The sequence below is a fragment of the Elaeis guineensis genome, chromosome 15 (genome assembly GCF_000442705.2).
Source record: "Elaeis guineensis isolate ETL-2024a chromosome 15, EG11, whole genome shotgun sequence".
Taxonomy (NCBI): Eukaryota; Viridiplantae; Streptophyta; class Magnoliopsida; order Arecales; family Arecaceae; genus Elaeis; species Elaeis guineensis.
In genome coordinates this window covers 56,672,688-56,697,015 of record NC_026007.2, presented here as the reverse complement: position 1 = coordinate 56,697,015, position 24,328 = coordinate 56,672,688, and the positions used below count along the sequence as shown (strand labels likewise).

Sequence of the window (24,328 nt, the reverse complement as noted above, 5' to 3'; positions counted from 1 at the left end):
TCTCAAGATCAGACTACTGACTCACCAATCCAATGTGTCACAGGAATTCTACCACTTGGGAATATCAGCATCAAAAGCTTGCATCAACATTCAGCAGAAAGCAACAAATGAGAGCTGGATCTTTTAGGTGACCAAAGCTTCCATTGCCTTCTTCAAAGTTCCAATCCATTGAAACTATATTTGCAAAGTACAAGTGGTTCTAAAAGCAGTTCTGAAGCATCCTCCACTTCTCAAATGGGGCTGCAACTCCCATCAATACACCAACAAGACATTCCACTCAAATAGTACATTAAGGAATGAAGATTAATGCGGCACTCACCTCTTGTGGACCTATATCACCATTATTGGTACCTTTGTGTGGACACTCACATACAAAGAATAACCATGATATTCATGTCATGGTGTCTCCACTCACATCAAACCATGCATGAAAGCCTGTTGTGCAGTGCTACCTAGCAAGTAAATGGACATGATGCAAGCATACATACAAGTAAAAGATAATTTAATGTTTTGACAACTTTGTGGATAACTACAAGTTCAAAAGTGGTTCCTATAACTTGATGGATAAGATAACTGCATTTTCATCTAGTATGCCTCAAGAGGTTTCATTGATGTCGAGATAAGCCTTAAAAAATCATATTAATCTAATTTGCTAGATGTCTGAGAAATTATTAGGTAGACTCGATCCACCATAGATCTAGGATGAATTTAATCCCTTTTCCTCCTCTTTCTTCTTTTTGTGTGTAATAGCAACATGCGCTAGGATTATCCACAGTGCACCTGAGCCATCTAATAATTTCTCTTGTAGGATGAGGTTTTCTAGCTACGGTTATGATTTAGTGGGGGGGGGCAGAAAAAAAAAAGAAAAAAATTATAATCCTACAAAGATCTACATCTCTAATGAAAAATCTTTTCTTTTCTTTTTTTTTTTTCCTTTTTTGGTTGTTGTTGTTGTTGTCCTCCTCTTATTGGTGGATCCACCCTTGTATGTCATAAACTGGTTACCTGCTTCTCATGAGAAGACCTATTACTTATAATCTAAAGAATTTAAATTATGAAACTGCAACAGTTGGAATGCCTTTTCTGGCATATGAAAGGGGAAGAATAAGATATGACCATAGATAGATTTATTCTTGGATTGTCAACCTTGTATTATGGCTTCGGAGAAGAGAACCATGTAAAGTGGTGTGACCTGATGAGGAAAAAGGTGCAAGGAATCTGAAAAAAAATTGATATGAGCAACAGTAAACATGACAGAGGCATTGCCTCTGGAATAACAAGCACCACAATGTGGGCCACTTGGGGAATACATGGATAGATATACAGCTAATTTACCCATTGGCACTTCTTTTTCTCCTGATAAGTCTCTCCCTTGCAATTATTCCCACTTCTTACATTGTTCTACTTCTCTTTTTAAGACAAGCCAACACCATGCCACAAAGCCTCTATCAGTTCCTAACACTTCCTCTTCTGAAAACTCTTTTCCCATACATTTCTCCTCCTCCATCTTTGACAGGGACTAATACAGTTCCAAATGGAACAGGAAGAATTTGGAGAGAAAGAGGCCAACTACCAAAAGTCGGACACACGCACCGGCGATTATAATGATGGAGAAGTCGGTGGTGACGGTGGTTCAGAGACATGGTTGGACCTGACCCTTGGTGGGAGAATCTCATCAACAACTGGAAGCTCTTCTGGTTCCCAATCAAAATCTGCGACGCACAAGATGTTCTCATGCAACTTCTGCATGAGGAAGTTCTTCAGTTCACAGGCTTTGGGTGGGCATCAGAATGCCCACAAGAGGGAGAGGGGTGCAGCTAGGAGGACTCATCAATCACAGAGATTGATGATGGGTCTACCTTTTAATTCTCCTTTTCTCCAATCGCTACGAGTTCACCCTCACTCAATTGTGCACAAGCCACACAGAGAAGGGGGTTTGATGGTGGCGAGATTTGATGACACCCCTTCCAATGTCAAAATGACATGGACACCCTTTGCACTTGAAGAAGCAACAAGTATGAACTGGCCTGGAAGCTATCAATTGAATTCTCAACTGCCTAAGCAGCCATCAAAGCAGCAGAAACTAGACTTGAGTCTCAGACTTTAGTATGTTTCATCTATCTAATTACTAGCCATTCGCTCTTGTATCTGGGCCGAACTGTTCAACCTAGATTTATTCACAAGTCATAAGAGAAAAAAAGACTGGTTTAGGCCCCGGTCCAGCATAAAGATTTGATTCCCAGTTTGAGGAGTATATGTCATAACTGAGAAAAAAAAAGTTGGAAGGTGTAAATTATTTTCAAAGATTGTTCTCGGAAAACTCTTTGTTCAACTTGCGCTTTCCCACCATGTTTTCCATCTCAATGCAAATCATAGTGCCTAGACAATTTATCCATTCATTATGAGGTGTAACTTGCACAAATAATTCTTCAATTAAGATTCTCTTCCAGTTGTCTTTAACTAAAGGCTCATATGATCATATATGGGTTCAACTTTAACAGGGTGAGTGAAAACTTAAGCATGGGACAAATAGCAGGTCTTTAGTTCCTTTAGCATGGCCTAGAATATTTTAGGTAGGAACAACATTTTTTCCTAAATAACATAGAGGAATGATAGCATGGCTAGAGATGTGTATAGCTTAATATGTCAGTTGTGATTGCAAATACTGGAACTATGAAAATGGGCAGGAGGAGGGGCAAAGGAAGAAACAGAACACAAGCAGCAGCAACCTTATCTACCAGTAAGCAACAAGGGGTCACTTGCAACTCATGATGAATGGATAATTAATGCCCACGATCTCAAGATTTTGTGCACAGATAATAGAAAAATTAATCTTGCGAGGATAGAATAAAGGTATTTTGCCAATATAGCAAGAAAAAGAAGAAGAAGAAATGAAGGTGTCTCCCACCTTTTACAAGTTGCTGCTCTGATTAGTTCGAAACCAACAATGGGTTCAACCAAATGGTTGTTGCTCGCACTGTTCCAAATGATGATGCTACATATGTGTATTTACCAGTTAATTTTACCAGTCTATGCCTGTTAGTGGCATTGTTTGGTTTACTTCTGATTTATCTTCATCTTAAAAAGGCAACTAAAATGCACAAAGTGGCTATGATACCTTAAAGTCAAGTGACATGCTTTTCCACTAAGCCTTCAAAATTCAAATGCTTCCTCCCTATCCACTTAGCAATAAATTGGACAGGTACAATGAAGATAGATATAAACCAAGGAAGCAACAGTCTAGATACAGTTATAAGTTGCTGCAGTATTGTCTTATTCTAGGTGGTTGTCACAGGAATCTTGAAGAGAGAGAGAGAGAAATGAAAAAGAAAAAGAGAAAAGGTTTTCATGATTGAGCAAAATTATCCAGCTGTTTGGTTACTGTCCTTTCTGCAATTCCAGTTGCAGCAAATCTGGTTGCAAGACAAGTTCCCTAAAATTTCTGCTGGTTGGATCATATAAGAATGCAAATGTTGGCTAGTTATAGCATTGATCATACAACCAAAATGGCAGCAGGTTGGGCTGCAACAAACTATATTAAATACCTGTTAAATATTATTTTAACCAAAAAAAATTAACATCAACAACAATAACAGTAACAACTACAAAAAAAAAAAAAAAAAACTATTATTTTAATTATATGCTACGTTTTATTACGCTGGTTGCCAAGCTGAAGCCTCCCTCTAGATATTCTTGATGGAAGCTCCCTCTAGCAACTTTGTCATTAACTTTCAGGTTTCCTCTGCATCACTCTTGGGTTCTTTTGTTGCTGCCTTGGATCTTTTATCTGATGGAGACTATGATGGAGAGTGTTGGGGTTGTTGCGGCCAATTCCCTGGAGTACCTAATGTTGGTGAAGAGTATCTACAAAAGAAGTCCACACTGATCGAAGTTGTGTCCGACAGAGATTCTCCAATACTTAAGTCAGTGGGTAGTGATCGAACAAGAAGTAAAATATGAAAATTGACAGAGTATTAGCCCAGAAGTGTCTTACCGTCTCTGTTCCTTTATCTCCCTTTTATAGATGAATTGTTGATAACCATCTGTATCGGTCAAGCATGTGGGGTCCCGCTTATTTCGACTTTATGTGATCGTGGGAGTGGGCAGTTATGCCTATTGACAACCGTGGTATGTTATCGTTACGTATTTTTTGCGCTGGTCATTTATGACATATCGACTGTATGTCGGTGATCTTAGTGCGCCGACTGTATGTCGGTGTCTTTGATATGCCGATTGGCTATTGGTCGGTAGCTCTGATATTCTGACTGACTATTAGTCATGTGGTCGATCGAGTCATTACGGTCATTTGAGAAGTCAATTAGGGTAAGCCGACAGTTAGTCGGCTTATCAATTGACAGTCGGCTATCTATGTCCATGGCACCGACAGGACGTCAGGTGTCAAGACTCACAAAAACTATAGTTGAACTGGAGCTCATTCTGCAATCTAGCTATAATTGTCCATCGTCAGCTACCGACACAGCATCAGGATAACCAACTGTGAATTGGGGGAGTAGAATCAGGAAAGCAGAATTGGGGGAAGCAGGTTCAGTTATCCCAACAGTTGCCCCCCACTTCCAAGTCCAAGGTGGTCTGTCACGTGGTTCGACATGTGGTCTGGCATGTTGGACGATGAAAGTCATCATGTGTCATCTCGAGCTCTGATTCTGCGATCGATTCGGCTGCAGGCATTAATAATTTCCTCAAAAAATTGAAAAATCTTCAGTCATTTTATCATTTCGATGGTCGTGTGATCATCATTGGGGCATCAATTTGAGGGTATGGCTATTAATGTTGCAATCGATTTGGTGGCCGGATGATCAGATTGATTTGATTCTGACTAGTCGATTGCTGTCATGCATCCAGTTTTTATTAGCTCCAAATAGTTCACATGGATAGTGATGATGTGGCATGATCAAGCGGTAGGTGCATTGAAAGATCCAACTGATGGTCGGTCTAGATGTCACCACATATCAAAATCTGAGATAGTCTCGATTTGAACAAATATATCCCAACCGTTGATAGGTTTTATATATATATATAATTGCTTTCTTCCCTCTTTTGGATCTTCTATTGCAACCTCTGAGAGTCCAAGTGCTATCTCATGGGTGCAAAGAGCTCCAGGGATTTTGGGCTAGGGATTCATCTTCTTCTTCTTCCTCCTTATCCCCATGGTCTTCAAGGTCTCAAAGTCTCTGTTTAGCTCCCAAGTTTGATCTTCTTCCCCCCTTCCACCTTCCTGCTTCTTATTTGATTTTCTTTTCCATCATTATGTTAGATGTATGTCCTAGAAGCCAACATGGCTGATACATTGTTATAAGTTTAGGACACAATTTTGTACTTAATACATTGATTTGATCAATAAATGAGCAAGTCTAATTTTCATTCAAGAGTGATATATCCTTGAATCATCTATGGAATTAATACTTCGATACATATTCTCAAAGTATTGAGAATTAGAGATATGTATAATTAATTCCTAAATGCTCCCGGTCATAGTATCATCATGAGGATGGTGATCAATCCAGATAGACCGACGTACAGATCATTTCATTCGGGATAGATGAGTCTTTGGTTTACAGTATAGAGATACTGAATGATGAGTGTGGATAGTTGTTAGAGAATAACTAATACTGAGTATGACCATACAAGAGATCACTTAGATTTTTAATCAATCATCAGTGATCATCTCGATGCTATAGTTATATGAATAGTCCTTTGACCTATGATGGTACGACTGCTCGTAGTAAAGCTGCTGGAGTTTGACCGACACATAAACATGACCTCATTGAGACCTTATCGTGGATGTTGGTGATAGTTGGTCCATTGTAAGAGTAGGATATGCATCTAGATGGAATCTATCGATCTTGGTAGAGATGAGTAATCCTATGAGATTTGAAAAAGTAAATTCGAGAGTTTGTGGTTACAGCAGTGTGATTGATGGAAAAAAGTTTCTATAAGAATCACAATTAGACTTAAGCTAATCGAATCTATTATATGACCGATAATGAGGTTTGACGATTTATTCATGATCTGCCATCTAATCGGGACTCACGATAGAGGGATTGAATCACATGTGAACTACACCTTAAGGTTCTATTTTGATTCTACTGGGTTGCCACTACATACTGCTAGGTGTTATTGATGGATTGTGAGAACTCACTAAGGTTGCTTAAGATCGACAGTCCTTAATGAGTTAAGAGTATAATCATTCCAATCCATTGAAAAGAGTTTCAATGATACTATGATATAAATCATTATATATTTCACTACTAGATAGAATTGAACCTATGAGGTCATACAATAAAAAAATTGATCTGGAATAAGCAATTAAGATTATGAAGTCTCAATTGAGTTTTAAAAAATTCTATTGTGTTTAGGATAATTTTGCTAGCACATGATTGAATATAATTTTTTCTTTACAATTGAATTACTTATTTTGATAAGATTAATTCAAGTTAATTATCTACTAATAACCTTGATGAATTAGATTCATTGGACTTTAATTATTGGGTGTCTAGAGTTTTGGATTATATATATTAAGGGTTCAAATCCTTAATCAATTTTCTTGATTGTTAATATGGGGCGCCACTTGATTTGATCAAGATTGGACGTACCCACTTAAAAGAGGATATGTGGGACCAGCATGGGGCATCCTCTAGGCCCCATGTGATGTGTGAAAAAGTAGATGTAAAGGCTTCAATAGTTAGTGCTTAATGGATCTTCTAAAGGAGGTCAAACATCTAAGGTTACAAAGATTTCTAATGCAAGTAGGACTTGTATTAAGGGGCTATTTGATTTTAAATAGGATTCAAACCTTTTATCTATTTAAAGGGGCCTTCTCTAAGGCTCTTAATATCTGAATCCTAGCAGCTCTCATGCCTCCAAAGAGTCTCTACACCTCTCCCTCTCTTCTCCCTTTTAGTTCCAACGCCCAAAGGTTGGGCGTCCTCCATCTTTATGCCCAAGAGGAGCTTGGGTGTCCTCTTTTCTTTGCTGGTTTTCAGACCTTGGTTGCTTCATAATCAAGAAAAGAAGAGCAAAAGAAAAAAAGGATCAAAAAAAAATTAAAGAGTTGATTGCGAGCCAGACTTCATTTAGATTCGCAGGGTGATTGTTCTTGGAGAAGAAAGATCAACATCAAAGAGGACTGCTCCAGACTGATCCTGAGTGGATACCTATAGAGGTCGGGTACTTGCGTGGCTAAGAGAGAATATACTCTCTTCCAGATCTAGATTTAAAAAAAAAAATTAGGAAACAGATCTATGATTCGATCACATATTTAATTTCAGCATAAAATTCAGCATGTATTCAATTTCAGTATATAAAGTAGATCCTTATGTTCTATATTTTAAGCTTGCATGATTTAGATTAAAAGATATTTTAATCTTCTACTCTACTGTATTATTTAGAAAAAAATTTTGAAACACACATGCATGCCCCAACATGAAAATTTCAACAGTGGTATCAAAGCCATGGGTTTCATATGCATGAAATTAACATATATATTTTTAAAAAAATTTTAAAATTTAATTTTTCTTAATATATGAGATGTATAGATCATTATTTTGAATCTAAAATTTATTTTAAATTTAATTTTTAGTTCATATATTCGATACGTGAAGACATGCATAGATCTGAAATTTATTCTAGATCGATTTCTAGTTCATATATATGTGATATATAGATGCATACATAGATCTAAAAATTAATTTGATCTGATTTATGATTCATATATGAGATGTATAATTACATATTTAGATCTAAAAATTAGTTTTAGTATGATTCATGATTTGTATATGAGATATATGATATCATGTTATAATTTAATTTTTTTTTTAGATCTGAATTTTACATACATATATGAGATATATGCTTGTATGTTAAATCTAAAAATTAATTTTATGATTTAAAACTTAACTTTTATGTAAAAAATTTAAATTTAAAATTTAGTTTTAGAATCTAAAATTTATGTTTGTATATGAGGGTTTTGGTCATAAAAAAATCAAAAATTGGATCATGTAATTATATTGCATTTAGGGTTTTTGATTTGAACATAATTGGTCTAATTCAATTAAGTAATTAATGAAACTTAGTCAAGTGTTGATTAAGATTAGGTCAATTAAATTTAAGATCATACAATTATTGTTGATCAAATCAATTAAATTTCATGTGTAGAATTGATTAACCTAAGGACCTAATTCGGTTCGATGGCTTAAGCCTGATTCGTTTAAGCTAAATTATTTAGACCAATTAACCTAAGGACCTAATTCGGTTCAATGGCTTAAGCCTGATTCGCTTAAGCTAAATTATTTAGACCAATTAACCTATTGGTGTCTAAAGCAAGTAGTTGAGAGGTAATTATTTAATTGGTTCCGTTCACTGATCTGATCAATTTATTGATATCTAAAAAAAGTAATGGGAGAACTCCTATCAATCTCTACTTATCTGACTAATTTGGAAGATTAAGTCTTGAATAAGATTGTTTGACAGTTTGGTTTAGCCTATGCCAATTAGATCAATCATATGATGATTAATTAAATGAGACCTAAGCCTAAACCTCTCCATAAATATTAAGTCCATAGGTCTTCCATCATTGTAGATGTGCGGGCGTGGTACTGGTGTTGATTATTCTCGACTGATCATAGTGATTTAGTTGCATCGGGATCATGCAACCACTCTATTAGCAAAAAGTTACTCCAAGATAAAGATGGGATTGGGTCCAATAACTGCTAGGTGAGGGTTTCAATGACGGCTTTGCACTTGCTTATGAACGATGGGTCAGATTTAATTAGGAAGTGTGGTCAATAACTGTTAGGTGAGCCTACATAACTTAGAGACCAAGTAACTACATCATGCTTAGAGAAGCATCTGGGCAAAGAGTTATCCGCGTATTGGTATGCATGTTACCAATAACTATTAGATAAGATGTATGGCATCAGTGGGACTGCAGCATCCATTAGAAATTTAGTTGTCACATTAGGATTTTCATTTCCCACCTGAGGAATGAAAGTATCCAAAAAAATAGTGAAAGTTATTATTTGCTTCTTAAAGTTCCTAGAGCAAATATAAATTTAAAGTATAAAAGTCTAACTTGAATCTCTACTCTCACAGTTAAATAATGTCAGCTTCAAATCCTCTAGCCCACATCCTTGAATTCAATCATTTGATTGGAATCAATTATAAAGACTGGCTTAGAAATCTTAAAATTATCTTGATTTTTAAAAAATTAGGCCATGTACTTGATCAGGAATCTCTAGTATTACCAAACCGTCCTATTACTGAGCAAAGAATAGCTTATGAAAAGTGGATGGATGAAGACAGTTGGATTAAGTGCTATGTGCTAGCTTCCATGTCAAACAAGTTGCAGAGCTAGCATGAGCATATGCCCACTGCTAGGGCTATAATCACTCATCTACAAGAGTTGTATGATGAGCAGAGCTGCACATCATGCTTCAAAGTGTTCAAGAGACTCTTCAATTTGAAGATGCATGAAGGGCAGTTAGTCCATGAGCATTGTATGATAGTGATCAAGGATATTGAGAGGCTTAGGAAGCTCAGGCTTGATATGTAAAAAGAATTACAGATGGATTTGATCCTTCAATCTCTTACGAGTTCATATAGTCAATTTATTATAAATTTTCATATAAACAAACTTGATTGTACCATATCTGAACTAGTCAACATGTTGGTCACTATTGAGAGAACCTTGAAGAGTTCAAGGGATACTGTTCTCATTGTAGAGCAAACTTCTTCATCCAAGAGAAAGTCTGGTTGGAAGAAAAAGAGTAAATCCGCAAAGAAGTAGAAGAAAAAAAGCAAGTCAAAGAATGATGTTCCGAAGAAAACTGAAGCAAAGGAAAAGTGTTTCCACGATGATGCTGAAGGCCACTAGAGAAGGAACTGTCTACTCTACCTGAAGAGTCTGAAAATAAAAAAGGGTGACAAACCTTCAAAAGATATGCTCGTAATTGAATCTAAACTTATGGTTTCTTCTACTTCTAGTTGGGTATTGTACTCTGGTTCGAGTGCTCATATATGTACTTCAATACAGGATCTAATAGAAAGTAGGAGGTTGAAGAAAGATGATATGATCCTTCGGATCGATAATGGAGCAAAAATTATTGCAGAAGCCGCTGGCACTTATCCTCTTCGGTTACCGTCAGGATTTAGGTTAGATTTGAAAGACTGTTATTTTATTCCTATAGTTAGTCGAAATTTGACTTCCATATCTGTGCTAGTACAGGATGATTTTGATTTTAATTTCAATAAATTTTTTTATTCTATTTATTTATGAAATAAATTGATTGCATATGGTCTTTTAATTGACAATCATTATCACTTGCATATTGATGCGAATGTGAATTTAAATGATCAAGTAGTGAGTGTCGTAGGTCAAAAGAGATCCAGAGATGAAATTAACCAAAGTACTTGTGGCATCATAGACTATACCATATTAGAGAGGATAGGATAAACAAACTGAAAAGAGATGGGATCGTTGGCTCTTTTGATTCAGAGTCATACCCAATTTGTGAATCTTACCTTCGAGAAAAAATAGCTAAGTTATCCTTTGTAGGACATGAAAAAAGAGCTATCGAGCTACTTGTCCTGATACATACCGATGTGTGTAGGCTATTTGATGTGCAGGTCAAGGATGGTTATAGCTATTTCATCATCTTTATCAATGATCTGTCATAGTACGGATATGTATATCTAATGAAACATAAGTCTGAAGCCTTTGAAAAGTTTAAAAAATTCATAAACGAAGTAAAAAAATAAATAAGTAAATCAATTAAGATTTTTCGATCTGATCGAGGAGGTGAATACTTTAGTCAAAAAATTTTGAGATATATTAAAAAAAATTATATAGTCTCTCAATGGACTCTTCCTAGAATACCTCAACTCAATAAGATATCCAAAAAGAGGAATAGCATCCTATTAGATATGATCAGGTCCATGATGAGCTTCATTGATTTATTCTTATATCTTTAGAGACATACCTTATTAACTGCAATTCACCTATTGAATAGGGTTCCATCAAAATCCATTCCTGCCATATCATATAAAATATGGCACGGTAAGAAGTCAAGTCTAGGTTATCTTAAGACTTAAGAATGTTCGATTTATGTCAAAAGATAGATGGCTGATAAATTAGAGAATAGATCTGTAATAGCTCATTTTATAGAGTATCCAAAAGAATCAATACTACTTTTACTTTCCACAAGATCACAATGTGATTATGAGTCAGAGCGCCATATTCTTAGAAAAATAATTTATCCAGGATGGTGGTAATGGGAGGTTAATTGAGCTTGAAGAGAAGGTCTCTAAAGAGCAAAGAGCTATAGATCCTTAGAAATTTATTATTCATGAGCCAGTAGTTGATATTCCTCCACCATCTCATAGATCTAATAGGATCTTTCGACCTCCTGAAAGGTACATGGATATGTTTACAGAGAAAGTAGAGAAAATATTCTTTATAAGAGATAAAGGTTATGGTGATAATCCTAATATCTTTGACGAGATGATGACTGACATCAATTCTGAAAAATGGTTAGATGCAATGAAGTCAAAGATTGACTTGATGCATTCAAACCAATTATGGACCTTAGTGGATCCACCCAAGGGTATAGTACCTATAGGGTGTAAATAGATCTACAAAAAAAAAAAATATCGATGATAAGGTAGAGACCTATAAAACTAAGCTCGTGGTAAAATATTATAGTTAGTGTAAAGGCATTGACTATCAAAAAATCTTCTCATTCGTAGCCATACTGAAATACATCCACACTTAGCTTGCTATTGTAACTTATTATGATTATAAAATCTAACAGATGGATGTGGAAACTACTTTCATGAATGGATATCTTGAAGAAGATATCTATATGCAACAGTCTTTAGATTTCATATCAGACGATGGTGATCATCGAGTTTGCAAGCTGCAAAGGTCCACATATAGATTAAAGTAAGCTTCTCGGAGTTAGAACCTTCATTTTGATGAAATGATTTAATTGTTTGATTTTGTCAAGAATGAAAAAGAATCCTGTGTATACAAGAGGGTCAGTGGGAGTACAATAACATTCTTCATATTGTACATAGATGATATTCTTCTTATTGGGAATGATATTCCCATGCTGACCTCAGTCAAAAGATGGTTGTCCAAAAAATTCTCCATGAAAGATCTAGGAGAAGCATCCTATATTCTTGAAATAAAGGTCTATAGGGATAGATCTAAAAGGATGTTAGGTCTGTCACAAAAGCTGTACATAGAGAAAGTACTGAAGAGGTTCAGCATGAAAAATTTTAAAAGAAGACTCTTACCTCTTAGGCATGGTATTAGTCTTTCTAAGACAATATATCCAACCACATCTGAAAAAGTTCAGTGCATGAGTAGGATTCCTTATACCTCAGCCATAGGGAGCCTCATGTATGCCATATTGTGTACTCGACCTGATATTATTTTTGCTGTGAGTGTCACAAACAGGTATCAGTTGAATCCAGATGAGGAACACTGGATAGTTATAAAGAACGTTCTTGAGTATTGGAGAAGAACTAAGGATTTATTCTTGATCTTTGGAGGAGGTTCTGAGTTATAAATCGAGGGATATACTGATTCAGACTTCATGTCTGATCCTGATGATAGAAAGTTTATGTCAGAATATGTGTTCATATGTAATGATGGCTCAGTTAGCTGAAAGAATTCCAAGCAACCCATCATAGTGGATGCGATCATAGAAGTTGAATATGTCACTGCTTCGGATGCTACAACAGAAAGCTTCTGGTTCAAGAAGTTCATCACAAAGCTTGAGGTAATGACATCGGATGTCGTACTATTTTATTACAATAACAATGGAGCCATAGTACTTGTTAAGGAGCTGAGATCTTATCAGAAATTTAAGCACCTCGAGCGGTGGTTCCATATCATACACGACTATCTTGAAAAGAAATATATCGAGATACGAAGAGTAGACTCTATGGATAACATGACAGACTCACTGACAAAGCAATTGAGCCAACCCAAGATGAAAATCTACCTTGAGAAGATGAGACTTAGATTAGTGGCCAATTGACTTTAGTCCAAGTGGAAGATTGTTAGATGTATATCCTAGAAGCCAATATGGCTGATATATGTTATAAGTCTAGGACATAATTTTATACTTAATACATTGATTTGATGGATAAATGAGTAAGTTTAATTTTTATTCAAGAGTGATGTGTCCTTGAATCATCTATGAAATTAATACTTCGATACATATTCTCAAGGTGTTGAGAATTAAAGGCATATATAATTAATTTTTAAATACTCTCGATCATAGTATTATCATAAGGATGGTGATCGATTCGGATAGATTGATGCATAGATCACTTCCTTCAGGGTAGATGAGTCTTTGGTCTATATTGTAGAGATATTGAGCGATGAGTGCGGATAGTTGTTAGAAAATAACTAGTACTGAGCGTGATCATACGAGAGATTATTTAGATTTCTAATCAATCATCAGTGATCGTCTCAATGCTGTAGTTGTATGAATAGTTTTTTGACCTACAATGGTATGACTACTCACAGTGAGACTGTTAAAATTTGATTGACATATAAATATGATCTTATTGAGATCTTGTAATGAATATTGACGATAGTTAGTCTACTATAGGAGTAGGATGCACATCTAGATAGAATCTATCGATTTTGATAGAGAAGAGTAGTCCTATAAGATTTGGGAGGCTAAGTTCAAGAGTCTGTGGCCACAACAGTATGATTGATAGAAAAGAGTTTTCATCAGGATTACAATTGAACTTGAGCTAATCAAATCTATCATATGATCAATGATGAGATTTTACGATTTATCCATAACCTGCCATCTAGTTAGGACTCACGATAGAGGGACTTAATCATATGTGAACTACACCTTGAGATTCTATTTTGATTCTATTGAATTATCACTATATACTGCTAGGTGTCACTAACAAATTGTGAGGGCTCACTAAGGTTGTTTAAGATCAACAATCTTTGATTAGTTAGAGTGGAATCATTTTGACCCATTGAAAAAAATTTTAATGATACTATGATAGAGATCATTGTATATCTCACTACCAGATAAAATTAAATCTATGAGGTCACAAAATAAAGAAATTAAGTCTAGAATAAGCAATTGGGCTTATGAAGTCTCAATTAGATTTTGAAAAATCCTATTGGGTTCAGGATAACCTTGCTAGTACATTATTGAACCCAATTTTTTTTTACACTTAAATTATTTATTTTGATAAGATTAATTCAACTTAATTATCTACAAATAACTTTGATGAATTAGTTTCATTAGGCTCTAATTATTGGGTGCCTAGGATTTTGGATCATATGTATTAAGGGTTCAAATCCTTTGATTGCATGGGGCGCCACTTGATTTGATCAAAGTTGGATGTACCCACCTAAAAGAGAATGTATGGGACCAGCATGGGGCATCCCCTAGGCTTCATGTGGCATGTAAAAAAGTGGGTGCAAAGGCTCCAATAGTTGGCACCTAATGGATCTCCTAAAGGGGGTCAAACATCTAAGGCTATAAGGATTTCTAATGCAAGTAAGACTTGTATTAAGGGGATATTTGATTTTGAATAGGATTCAAACCTTTTGCCTATTTAAAAGGACCTTCTCTAAAGCTCTTAACATCTAAATTCTAGAAGTTCCCATGCCTTCCAAGAGTCCCCATGCCTCTCCCTCTCTTCTCCCTTCTAGTTCCAACGCCCAAAGGTTGGGCGTCCTTCATCTCTATGCCTAAGAGAAGCTTGGGCATCTCTTTTTCTTTGTTAATTTTCAGACCTTGATTATTTCATAATCAAGAAAAGAAGAGCCAGAGAAGAAGAAAAAAAAAATTAAGAAAAGAATTAAAGAGTTGATCATGATCCAGACTTCGTTTAGATTCGTAGGTTGATTGTTCTTAGAGAAAAAAGATAAATACCAAAGAGGACTATTCCAGGCTGATCCTAAGTGGATACCCATAGAGGTCAGATAATTATGTGGCTAAGAAAGAATCTACTCTCTTTCAGATCTAGATTTGAAAAAAAAAATTGTGAAACATATATGTGATTCGATGACATATTTAATTTCAACATAAAATTCAGTATGTGTTCGATTTCTGCATATGAAGTAAATTTTTATATTTTATATTTTATACATATATGATTTAAATTAAAAGATATTTTAATTTTTTATTTCACTGTATTGTTTAGAAAAAAAATTTAAAACACACATGCATGCCCCGATACGAAAATTCCAACACATTATTGATGACAAGTAGTAGTAGGAAGGGTAAGGGGAAGGTTAGGGAGATAAACCTGTAGATAGTGTCCCTAGTCTATCTCGAGGTAGTCGACCAGCTGGTTCAGTTGTCGATTTCCTTTCAAGGTCGGTAGTAGAGGTTTTCTCTCTAACCAACTCTGCAGTCATCCATCTTTGGGACAGTATCGTATTTGGAGCAGTTTCAATTGTTCGCACCTAGTTCGAATGGTCGGATGATTTTTTCTCCTCCGAATTAGGTTGCTTTCTATATTGAAAACCTTCAGACTGGCCTCTACTTTTTAATTTTGGAGTTTGTTCGAAATGTTCTGGAATATTACCAACTTTGCCCAGCCCAACTTGCATCGAATTTCATTCGGCTTCTTATTACTTTCGCTTTGTTATGCTATATGGTCCCAACTAATCCTCGGATTTCACTTTTCCGACCCTTCTTCGTCTTTTGCCCCCACCTCAAGGCTAAGGGTTGGTGGTTCTTTTCTTCGAGAAAGAATCTGTCTTTCATCACTGGCCTTCCTTCTTCTATTTATGATTGAAAGACTCAATTTTTCTTCGTTTCTTCTTCCATGCCTTGGGTCTTTCCTTCCACCTAGGAGAATTGGATAACAAGCTTGAATTAAAACAGTCAAGTCGATGCCGCTGACAGAGAAAACTTCTTCCGTCTGAAGGACATGAAAGTCCCTCCATAGAAAGAACTGTTGATGGGGTAGGCTCTCTACGATGCCGGGCTTGGTTTAGCACCCATCGTAGGTATAGCATAGAGTAGCCCTTTCTTTTTTCTTTTGTTGTTTGACTTTAAATTTGTGACTAAGTTATTGACCCTAATTTGTAGCTATAGGGTGACCATCGGCAGAGGAGGTCTGATGGTTCACCACCAAGAAGAGGCCCACCACCGGTGCAGGTCCATCTCGGGCGTCGAAAAGGAGTCAAGCCGATAATCAGCCGGTGATGGCAAGTCAGACCGATATTCCAGCGATAGTCATCCAAAGAGGAAGCACCGAACCAAACATCGCTCTATCAGCCCCAACGGTGCTCCCAGCACCAGAAATCCCTATATCAGTTGAGCAACAGGATGGTGATGAGGTTACAGTCATTGAACCACCATCGGCCAGAGCAACGCCGATGGAGTCTTGGGCAACTTCTACGCTCGAACCAAAATTGACCAATGTGGGGCCGACACTATCTCGGGTGCCCTCCATGTCCGAATGGATGTCGGCTCCAATCGATCGGCCATCCACTGAGGAGCGAGGGAAAGCATCGGCCACCTCAATCAACGATGGGGCTTTGACGGGTTTCACAGAGCTCTTCGACGTGTGGATTTCTATCGATGAGTCAGCCTTAGAGAACCCAAGATTGGCTAAATGACTTGTATAGGCTGCACTTCTTCCACCAATAAGGAGAACAGGAAGAGTCGGACGGTGGTCGAGATATTTTCATCTTTCTACCTGATGATCTTCAGTGTAAGTCGATACTTTATTTTTTAGTTGTCTTTCCTCTATCTACTTTTCGAACTTGTTTTCTTCTTCTTCTTTTCAATTGGCACACGATATGTTGATGCTAGAAAGAGGATACCGATCAATCGCCAACCTCTATTGAGCCTGGGTCAAAAAAGGTTTCGACGGTGAATGTTGAGAAAATTAATGTTGTTGAATGCCTCCAAGCAGTTATGGAATGAAAGGAGCATCATCTGGAAAAGATCTCCTGAATGAAGGTCGACTTAGAGTCAGCACGAGTCGAGTTAGAACCGGCTCAGTAGTCCATCGCATCCCAAGAAGCTCGGATCAAGAAGAAAAAGTATGCAATCAATAAAGTCTGAAGGGAATGTGACAACTTCTTCAAGGAGCTTAAGGAAGAATGAGAGAAGCATCGGGCCACCGAAGCAAGGTTGACGCTGGCCGATGCAAAGTCGATTTTTGCTAAGGAGGAAGCAAAGTCGGCCAACGAGGCTCTCGATTGGGCTATTGAAGATTACAAGAAGTTGGAAGACTTCAAGAACGAGATCCTCAAGGGTGGCAATGTGGCTTATTGGATCGGGTAGGAGAATGGCGGAGATGTCATCGAAAAACTTTACCCAGATCTTGACTTGAGCAGCATCACCGTCCCAACTCCTGAACACAAGGTGGCAGAAGTGGAGCCGAATGATGAAGCTGCAACTTCAATGAAAGAAGTTGTACCAGCACCAACTGAAGTAGGATCGATCGCTATTGAGGGTCAGGAAGTCGAAGCTATGGCAGCGACTGATGCAGCAATTGAGGAGATCGATTTATAATCGATGTTGATATCATAGATCTTCCTCTTATTATCGGATGATATTCTGACTTTTCTTTTTATAACCAGATCTTGATCCAATTTTATACTCCTTTGTTAATGAATGAAAGAAAGAAAAAAAAATTCCCAAGTATTGAATTTCTTTGGATGCAATCTCTCTGGATGTATTGTTTGTCGTGGATGATCATTGCCAATGTAGTTGAATATCAGTCGAATAACTAAAAATATATCGATATGTCGACTAACAATCAGTCGTTGGAGTCACAAAATTTGCTCGTTAATCGGATATCAATCAACTAAACTTTTGGCATACATTTTTTCTTTGTAGTAGACGATTGCTACTAATGTAGTTGAAAGATAGTAGTTGATGTCGTAGAGTTGCCGAATATGTCTCGACGCATAGTTTCACTTGATTGTGATCGAGTCGGCTTTTTGTTCTGCTCGACCATAGTTAGGTCAGCATAGCATTTGGCTCGACCTTAGTCAAGTTAGCATAGGATTCCATTCAGTTGTGGCTGAGTTGGCATAATGTTCTGCTCAACTGTGGTTGAGTCTGCATGTCATTTTGTTCAACCGTCGTTGAGTCGGCACAATATTTTGCTCAATCATGGTTGAGTTGGCATAATATTTCGCTCAGCCATGGTTGAGTTAGCGTATAATTTCACTCAGCCACAGCTGAGTCGGCATATGTAATCATCTGATCTATGTCGGTATGCAGATTCGTTCGATCGAAGTTGGGTCGGCGTGCACATTAGACAACGAGTTGTCAGTCAGACACCACTTTTGTAGAAAGTCGAATATTCAGAAAGAGTTGATCATATCATTTCGAAAGATGTTGTACATGAGGACAACTTTATTGATAGTATTTTTTAGATCGTCGGTGTTCTATGTTTGGAGGACAGTCGTTCCATCAAGGGTCTTTAGTCGATATGCACCCGGACAAAGGGTCTTGGTCATCTTGTAAGGTCTTTCTTAGTTTGGAGATAGTTTTTACTTATCCAAAGACTTTGAAACTTTCACTTTTTTCAGGACCAAATCTCTAAGATGGAAAACCTTCGATTTGATCCTTATGTTGTAATATCGGGCTACTCTTTGTCGATATGTGGCCATTCATATTTGAGCTTGCTGTCGAACCTCCGGGAGCAAGTCTAAGTCAGCTCTTCAATAGTCAGAGTTGCTTGGCTCTACATACCGTTCGATTCTCATTGATGGCAGTCCGATCTCTACTAAGATTACTACTTCCATTTCATATGTAAGGTTGAACGGAGTTTCTCCCATCAGGATGCGAGGACTTGTCCGATAGGTCCATAGAACTAGATATAATTCTTCCACCCATAGGCTTTTAGCTTCATTCAGTCAAGTGTTGAGATCGTGTAGAATCGTCCAATTTTTTACTTCAACCTCATCATTCGATTATGGATAGTCAACAGAAGTGAGTTTATGCGTGATATGAAGTTTTGCATAAAACTCTTTAAATTTTTGATTGTCGAACTATCGGCCATTGTTAGTGATGATTGTGGGATAGTCCAAACCGACATATGATGGACTCTTGAATGAAGTCCTCTATTTTTTCTTAAGTGATCTATGCTAGGGGTTCGGCTTCCATCCACTTGGTGAAGTAATCCACCACTACGATTAGGAACTTTCTTTGATCGGACGTCGGAGGAAAAGCATCGAGTATGTCAATGCCCCATTGTGTGAAGGGCCACGACGCAATAATCGATGTCAGCTGGCTGGCCAGTTGGTGCTGAATATTGGCATATTTCTGACATGCTTGACACCTCCAAACAAGTTCAGCTGTATCTTTCTTTATAATGGGCCAGTAATATCTCTATCACAGAACTTTATAAGCCAATGCCTCACCCCCCAAGTGGTTCTCATAAATCTCTTCATGCACTTCTTGGAGAGCATAGTCGACGTCGGAAGGTCTCAAGCACTTTAATAGTAGAAGAAAAAATGATCTCTTGTAGAGTTATCCATTCAATAAGATGTACTGTGAAGCTGCCCACCTTAGTCATTTGGCTTCCGTAGAGTCTTTGGATAGAGTCCCATCGATCAAGTATTGGATGATCGAATCTATCCAGTTTGGTTTATCATTTATTTGTAGTATTTCATTGACTCTATTGATACTCGACTGTTCGAGATATTCGACGAACATTTGGTCGAGCAAGTTAGAAGAAGTTATGGCTAGTCGAGAAAGTGCGTCGGCTTGTGCATTTTTTATTCTCATAATGTGAGAAAACTCAAAGTACTTGAAGGTTTGTATAAAATCTTTTATCTTCTAAAGGTACTTTGTTATAGTTGGATCTCGGGCTTCAAGTTTGTTTTTGATTTATCCAGTAATCAATTGTGAGTCGATAAAGACTTTCAGATTGTCTATGCCGAGCTCCTTAGCAATCTTCAAGTCGGCCAGTAGGGCTTTATACTCGATTTGATTATTAGATATTTTGAAGTCAAACTGAAGGATATATTCAGTCACTATCTTTTCAAAATTGATGAGGATAAGATCGGCTCCACTTCCTTGAGCATTGGATGCACCATCAATATGTAGCATCTAGATAGACTCTGATTCGGCTTTTGAGATTTCAACTTTTTTCAACTTGTCGTCAGATTTGTCATTGGATTTGTCATCAGATATAATGCACTCGATGATAAAGTCGACCAAAATTTGAGCCTTCATTGAGGATCATGGATGATATTGTATGTCGAACTCATTGAGTTTAATCGCCCACATTGCCATCTGACCAGAGATGTCTGGTCGGTGTAGGATTGCCTTTAATGGCTGGTCTGTCAGGACAATCACTGTATGTGCTTGAAAGTATGGTCGAAGGCATTGAGCTGATATGATAAGATCCACTTTCAAATATTTCATTTTGGTATTGTGGAGCACTTTGCTAGTGTAGTAGATTGGCTGTTGGATTCGACTTTCATCCTCTTGGATAAGAACCGAGTTGACTGCTTTTGCTAAAGTCATCAAGTAGAGATATAGTGTTTCTCCCTCTTTCGATTTTGCAAGTAGTGGAGGAGACGCCAAGTACTTCTTCAGATCTTCAAAGGTATGTTGACATTCATCTGACCATGAAAAGTCATTTGTTTGCCACAAGGTCTTGAAGAAAGGTAAACATCTTTCAGCCAACTTTGAGATGAATTAGCTAAGTGCGGCGATCCTCCCATTTAGCTGTTGTATCTCCTTCTTGAAATTGAGATGCTTCATGTCAAGGATGGCTCTTATCTTCTCCGAGTTAGCCTCGATTCTTCATTGTGACACGAGAAAACCAAAGAACTTTCTGGCTGTCACTCCAAATGTGCACTTCATTGGATCTAGCTTCATCCGATGTCATCGGAGCATGTCAAAAGTTTTCTTCAAATTTTAAACATGATCATGGGTTTCGATGCTTTTCACCAGCATATCATCAATGTAGACTTTCATATTTCATCCAATTTATGACTTGAATACCTTGTTGACCAGCCTTTGGTAGGTCACTCCGATATTCTTCAAATCGAATGATATTACTTTGTAGTAGTAAATATCCTTATCGATTATGAAGGCCGTATGCTCCTCATCTTTGAACGTCATTCGGATCGGATTATAGCCTGCAAAGGCATCCATAAAGCTTAGGAGTCGGTACCCCGATGTCGCATCGACTAGTTGGTCAGTCTTTGGTAGAGGAAAGCTATCTTTTGGACATGTTTCATTCAGATTAGTATAGTCAATGTAGATTCTCTATTTTTTGCTGATTTTTCTCACCATTATAATATTGGCGAGCCAATCGGGATAGTTAGCTTCTCTAATGAAGTCGACTGTAAGAAGCTTGTCGACTTCTTCTTCGATGATCTTCTGCCTCTTCGAGACAAAGGATCTTTTTTTCTATCTCACTGATTCAACTTTGGAATCGATGTTTAATCGATGAGTAATCACTTCCGGAGGAATCTCTGGCATATCGATTGCTGACCAAGTGAAGATGTCAGTGTTTGCTCTCAGCAAGTCTACTAGTTATTTTCTCTTCGGATTAGGTAGTTATGACCTAATTTATATAGTCTTGATAGGGTCGTCTTCTCTTAGTGGGATTGAAACCAACTGTTTAGCTAGTTTGTCCTTTCTTCATTATTCCTCTAGTCTAATTTATCAACTGACAGAGGGTCTTCAGGCTTATTGCCTTCCATAGAAATCATGAAACAGCATCGGGCCAGTTGTTGATTCCTATGTATTTTTCCAACTCTACTTCTTATTAAAAATCAGACAAGTAGATGATAAGTTGACACCACTGCTCTCAATGCATTAAGCCCCCATCATCCGAGTATGGCGTTGTAAGCCGAAGGGACTCGAACAACCATAAACATCAAGAGAGCAGTGCCTTGTTGTGGGTCGGTTCCTGCAGTCAGAGGGAGGGTAATTTCTCCTTCCATACTGACTGTGTCTCCAGTGAATCCGATTAAAGATGTTGAGGCTCTTCTGAGTCGGTTAATCGGTAGTCATATTTGGAAGAAAATCGAGTAGAACAAGACATCAGACAAATTTTCATTATCTACTAAATTTTTTTTTACATCATAATTTTTTATCATCGTTGAGACGACGATGACATCATCATGAAGAGTTTGTATTCTCTGAATATCATCATCTGAAAAAGAGATTATATTATCTTGTCATTGCTTTTTAGCTGACTCTTCTTTAAAAATTGCCCCCCAGTCTTTGGATTGCTCAAAAATCATATTGATGATTTCCATCATTGGTCGATTATCGTTTGCTTTCTCAGGTTATGGCTGAGATTGTCAGTCGGCAAGAGGTTGAGTCGGACGGTCTCGTCGAAACTTTATGAGATAGCCTCATCGAATCAGGACTTCTATTTCATTCTTGAGTTGAATGCACCGTTCGATGTCATGACCATGATCATGATAGAACCGATAGTACTTTCTCTTGTCATGGCTCTTCGATGGTGCATTCATCGGTGGGGGGTGACGAAGGTATTCCTCTCCCTCAATCTCCATTAAGATCTATGCATGAGGAGCAGAGAGAGAAGTATATGAGTCATACCTGTTGCTGTAATTGTTCGGCCTTAGACTTCGTCGGTGAGGTGAAGCTTCTTTATTAGTCAATGATCGACTCGATTCGATCGGAGCTCCATTCTTTTGCTTTTTTTCTTCTAATCCTTTTCTTCCATTTGGCACCAGTCAATAGCACCTTCATCCCCGTGAATATACTTGTACACACACTCAAGAAGTTCTGTGTTGGTCTGAGGGAAAGTCCTATCCAAGAATCAGTAAATCTACCTCAGACTCCTCTTCATGGTCCAGATGGTCATATCTTCATTGAGATCTTAGACCTCAAGTGTAGTGGTATTGAAACATATCATGAAGCTTCTCAGAGTCTCTTCTTCATTCTGCTTGATAGAGAAGAGACTGTTAGATGTTTGCGACATCATTCTGCTGATACTGAACTGGGCCATGAATAATTATTTCAGTTGCTCAAAAGAGTGTATGCTTTCCGACTGGAGTCCAAAATATCAGGCTTGAGCAGTCTTTCGAATAGTGATCAAGAAGCCGAGATATAAGAGGACGTTGATTGCCCCCTAGATCATCATGAGAGCCTTGTAGCTCTTCTGGTGATCAATCAGATCGGTGGAGTTATCATAAGGCTCCATCTGTGGTATCTTGAACCGAGTCGAGACTGGCTCATCCAAGATGCGTCGAAAGAAAGGCGGAGAAATGTGGATGCCAAGATCGTTGGAGGACCCTCGGCCATCCAACTGAAACTAGTTGAATCAATGGTCGATTTCTCTAAACTTACGCTTATAGTCATCGAGCCGCCATTGCTGGAAGAAGGCAGGAGTAGAATCCCTCAAAAAACTAGCTGAAGGATTGGAGGGAGTGCTTGGCCTCTTCCCCTTCCTATCACTGTGGCAGTGAGAAGGGGAAAGAGATCACCAATGGTGACGAACAGCATGGTGAGAGTATTGGAAAGGAGGTGGCTCGACATGATGGGAATATCGAGTCGGTTGTCATTCTGGAGACGGAGAAAGAGTTCATTGAAGGATGCAGTGACTGTGCCTGGATGGCGCTATACACATCGCTGGCTCCTCCGCCATCGATTGCTACTACTGTTGCTGCTGCATTTGTTATTGTTGGAGGCTATGCACTATCTCTATCAGTACTTTCATTTGCTGTATTATTATAGCAAGTTGTTGGATGTCCATAGTGACAACCGAACATAAAGAACTGGGCTCTGCCATTAGTAGTGGAGGTGGAAGATCTTTTCGATGGGAAGACTGCCTAGTGGAGCCGGTGGAGTTAATCTGAGCTCTTATTTTTTTCATAACAATTGAAATCTCTCTCCTACATAGTGCATCAATCTATTGCGGCCAATCTTTTGGAGCGTCTAAGGTCGGTGAAGAGCATCTACAAAAAAAATTCATACTGATCGAAGTTGTGTCCGACGGAGATCCTCCGATGCTTAAGTTAGTGGAGAGCAGTCGAACATAAAGTAGAATTTGAAAATTGATAGAGTATCAACTCAGAGTATCTTACCATCCCCATTCCTTTACCTTTCTTTTATAAATGAATTATTGATAACCATTTGTAATAGTTAGGCATGTGGGACCCCGCTTATTCTGACCTTATGTGATCGTGAGGGTGGACAGTTATGCCCACTGATAATCATGGTATGTTGCCATTACGCACTTCTGCATTGGCCGTTTATGACATATCGACTGTGTTGGTAATCTTAGTCTGCCGACTGTATATCAGTGTCTTTGATATGCCAATTAGCTGTCAGTTGGTAGCTCTGAT

General features: G+C 37.8%; 1 protein-coding gene across 1 annotated transcript; it reads left to right on the top strand.

The window, feature by feature from the left end:
- Positions 1–1,412: 1,412 nt before the first annotated feature.
- LOC105058017 (zinc finger protein 7) lies at positions 1,413–2,320 on the top strand. Its single transcript, XM_010940770.4, has one exon. It carries the CDS (start codon positions 1,535–1,537, stop codon positions 2,105–2,107), a length of 573 nt encoding a protein of 190 aa, XP_010939072.1. The 5' UTR covers positions 1,413–1,534; the 3' UTR covers positions 2,108–2,320.
- Positions 2,321–24,328: the final 22,008 nt, after the last annotated feature.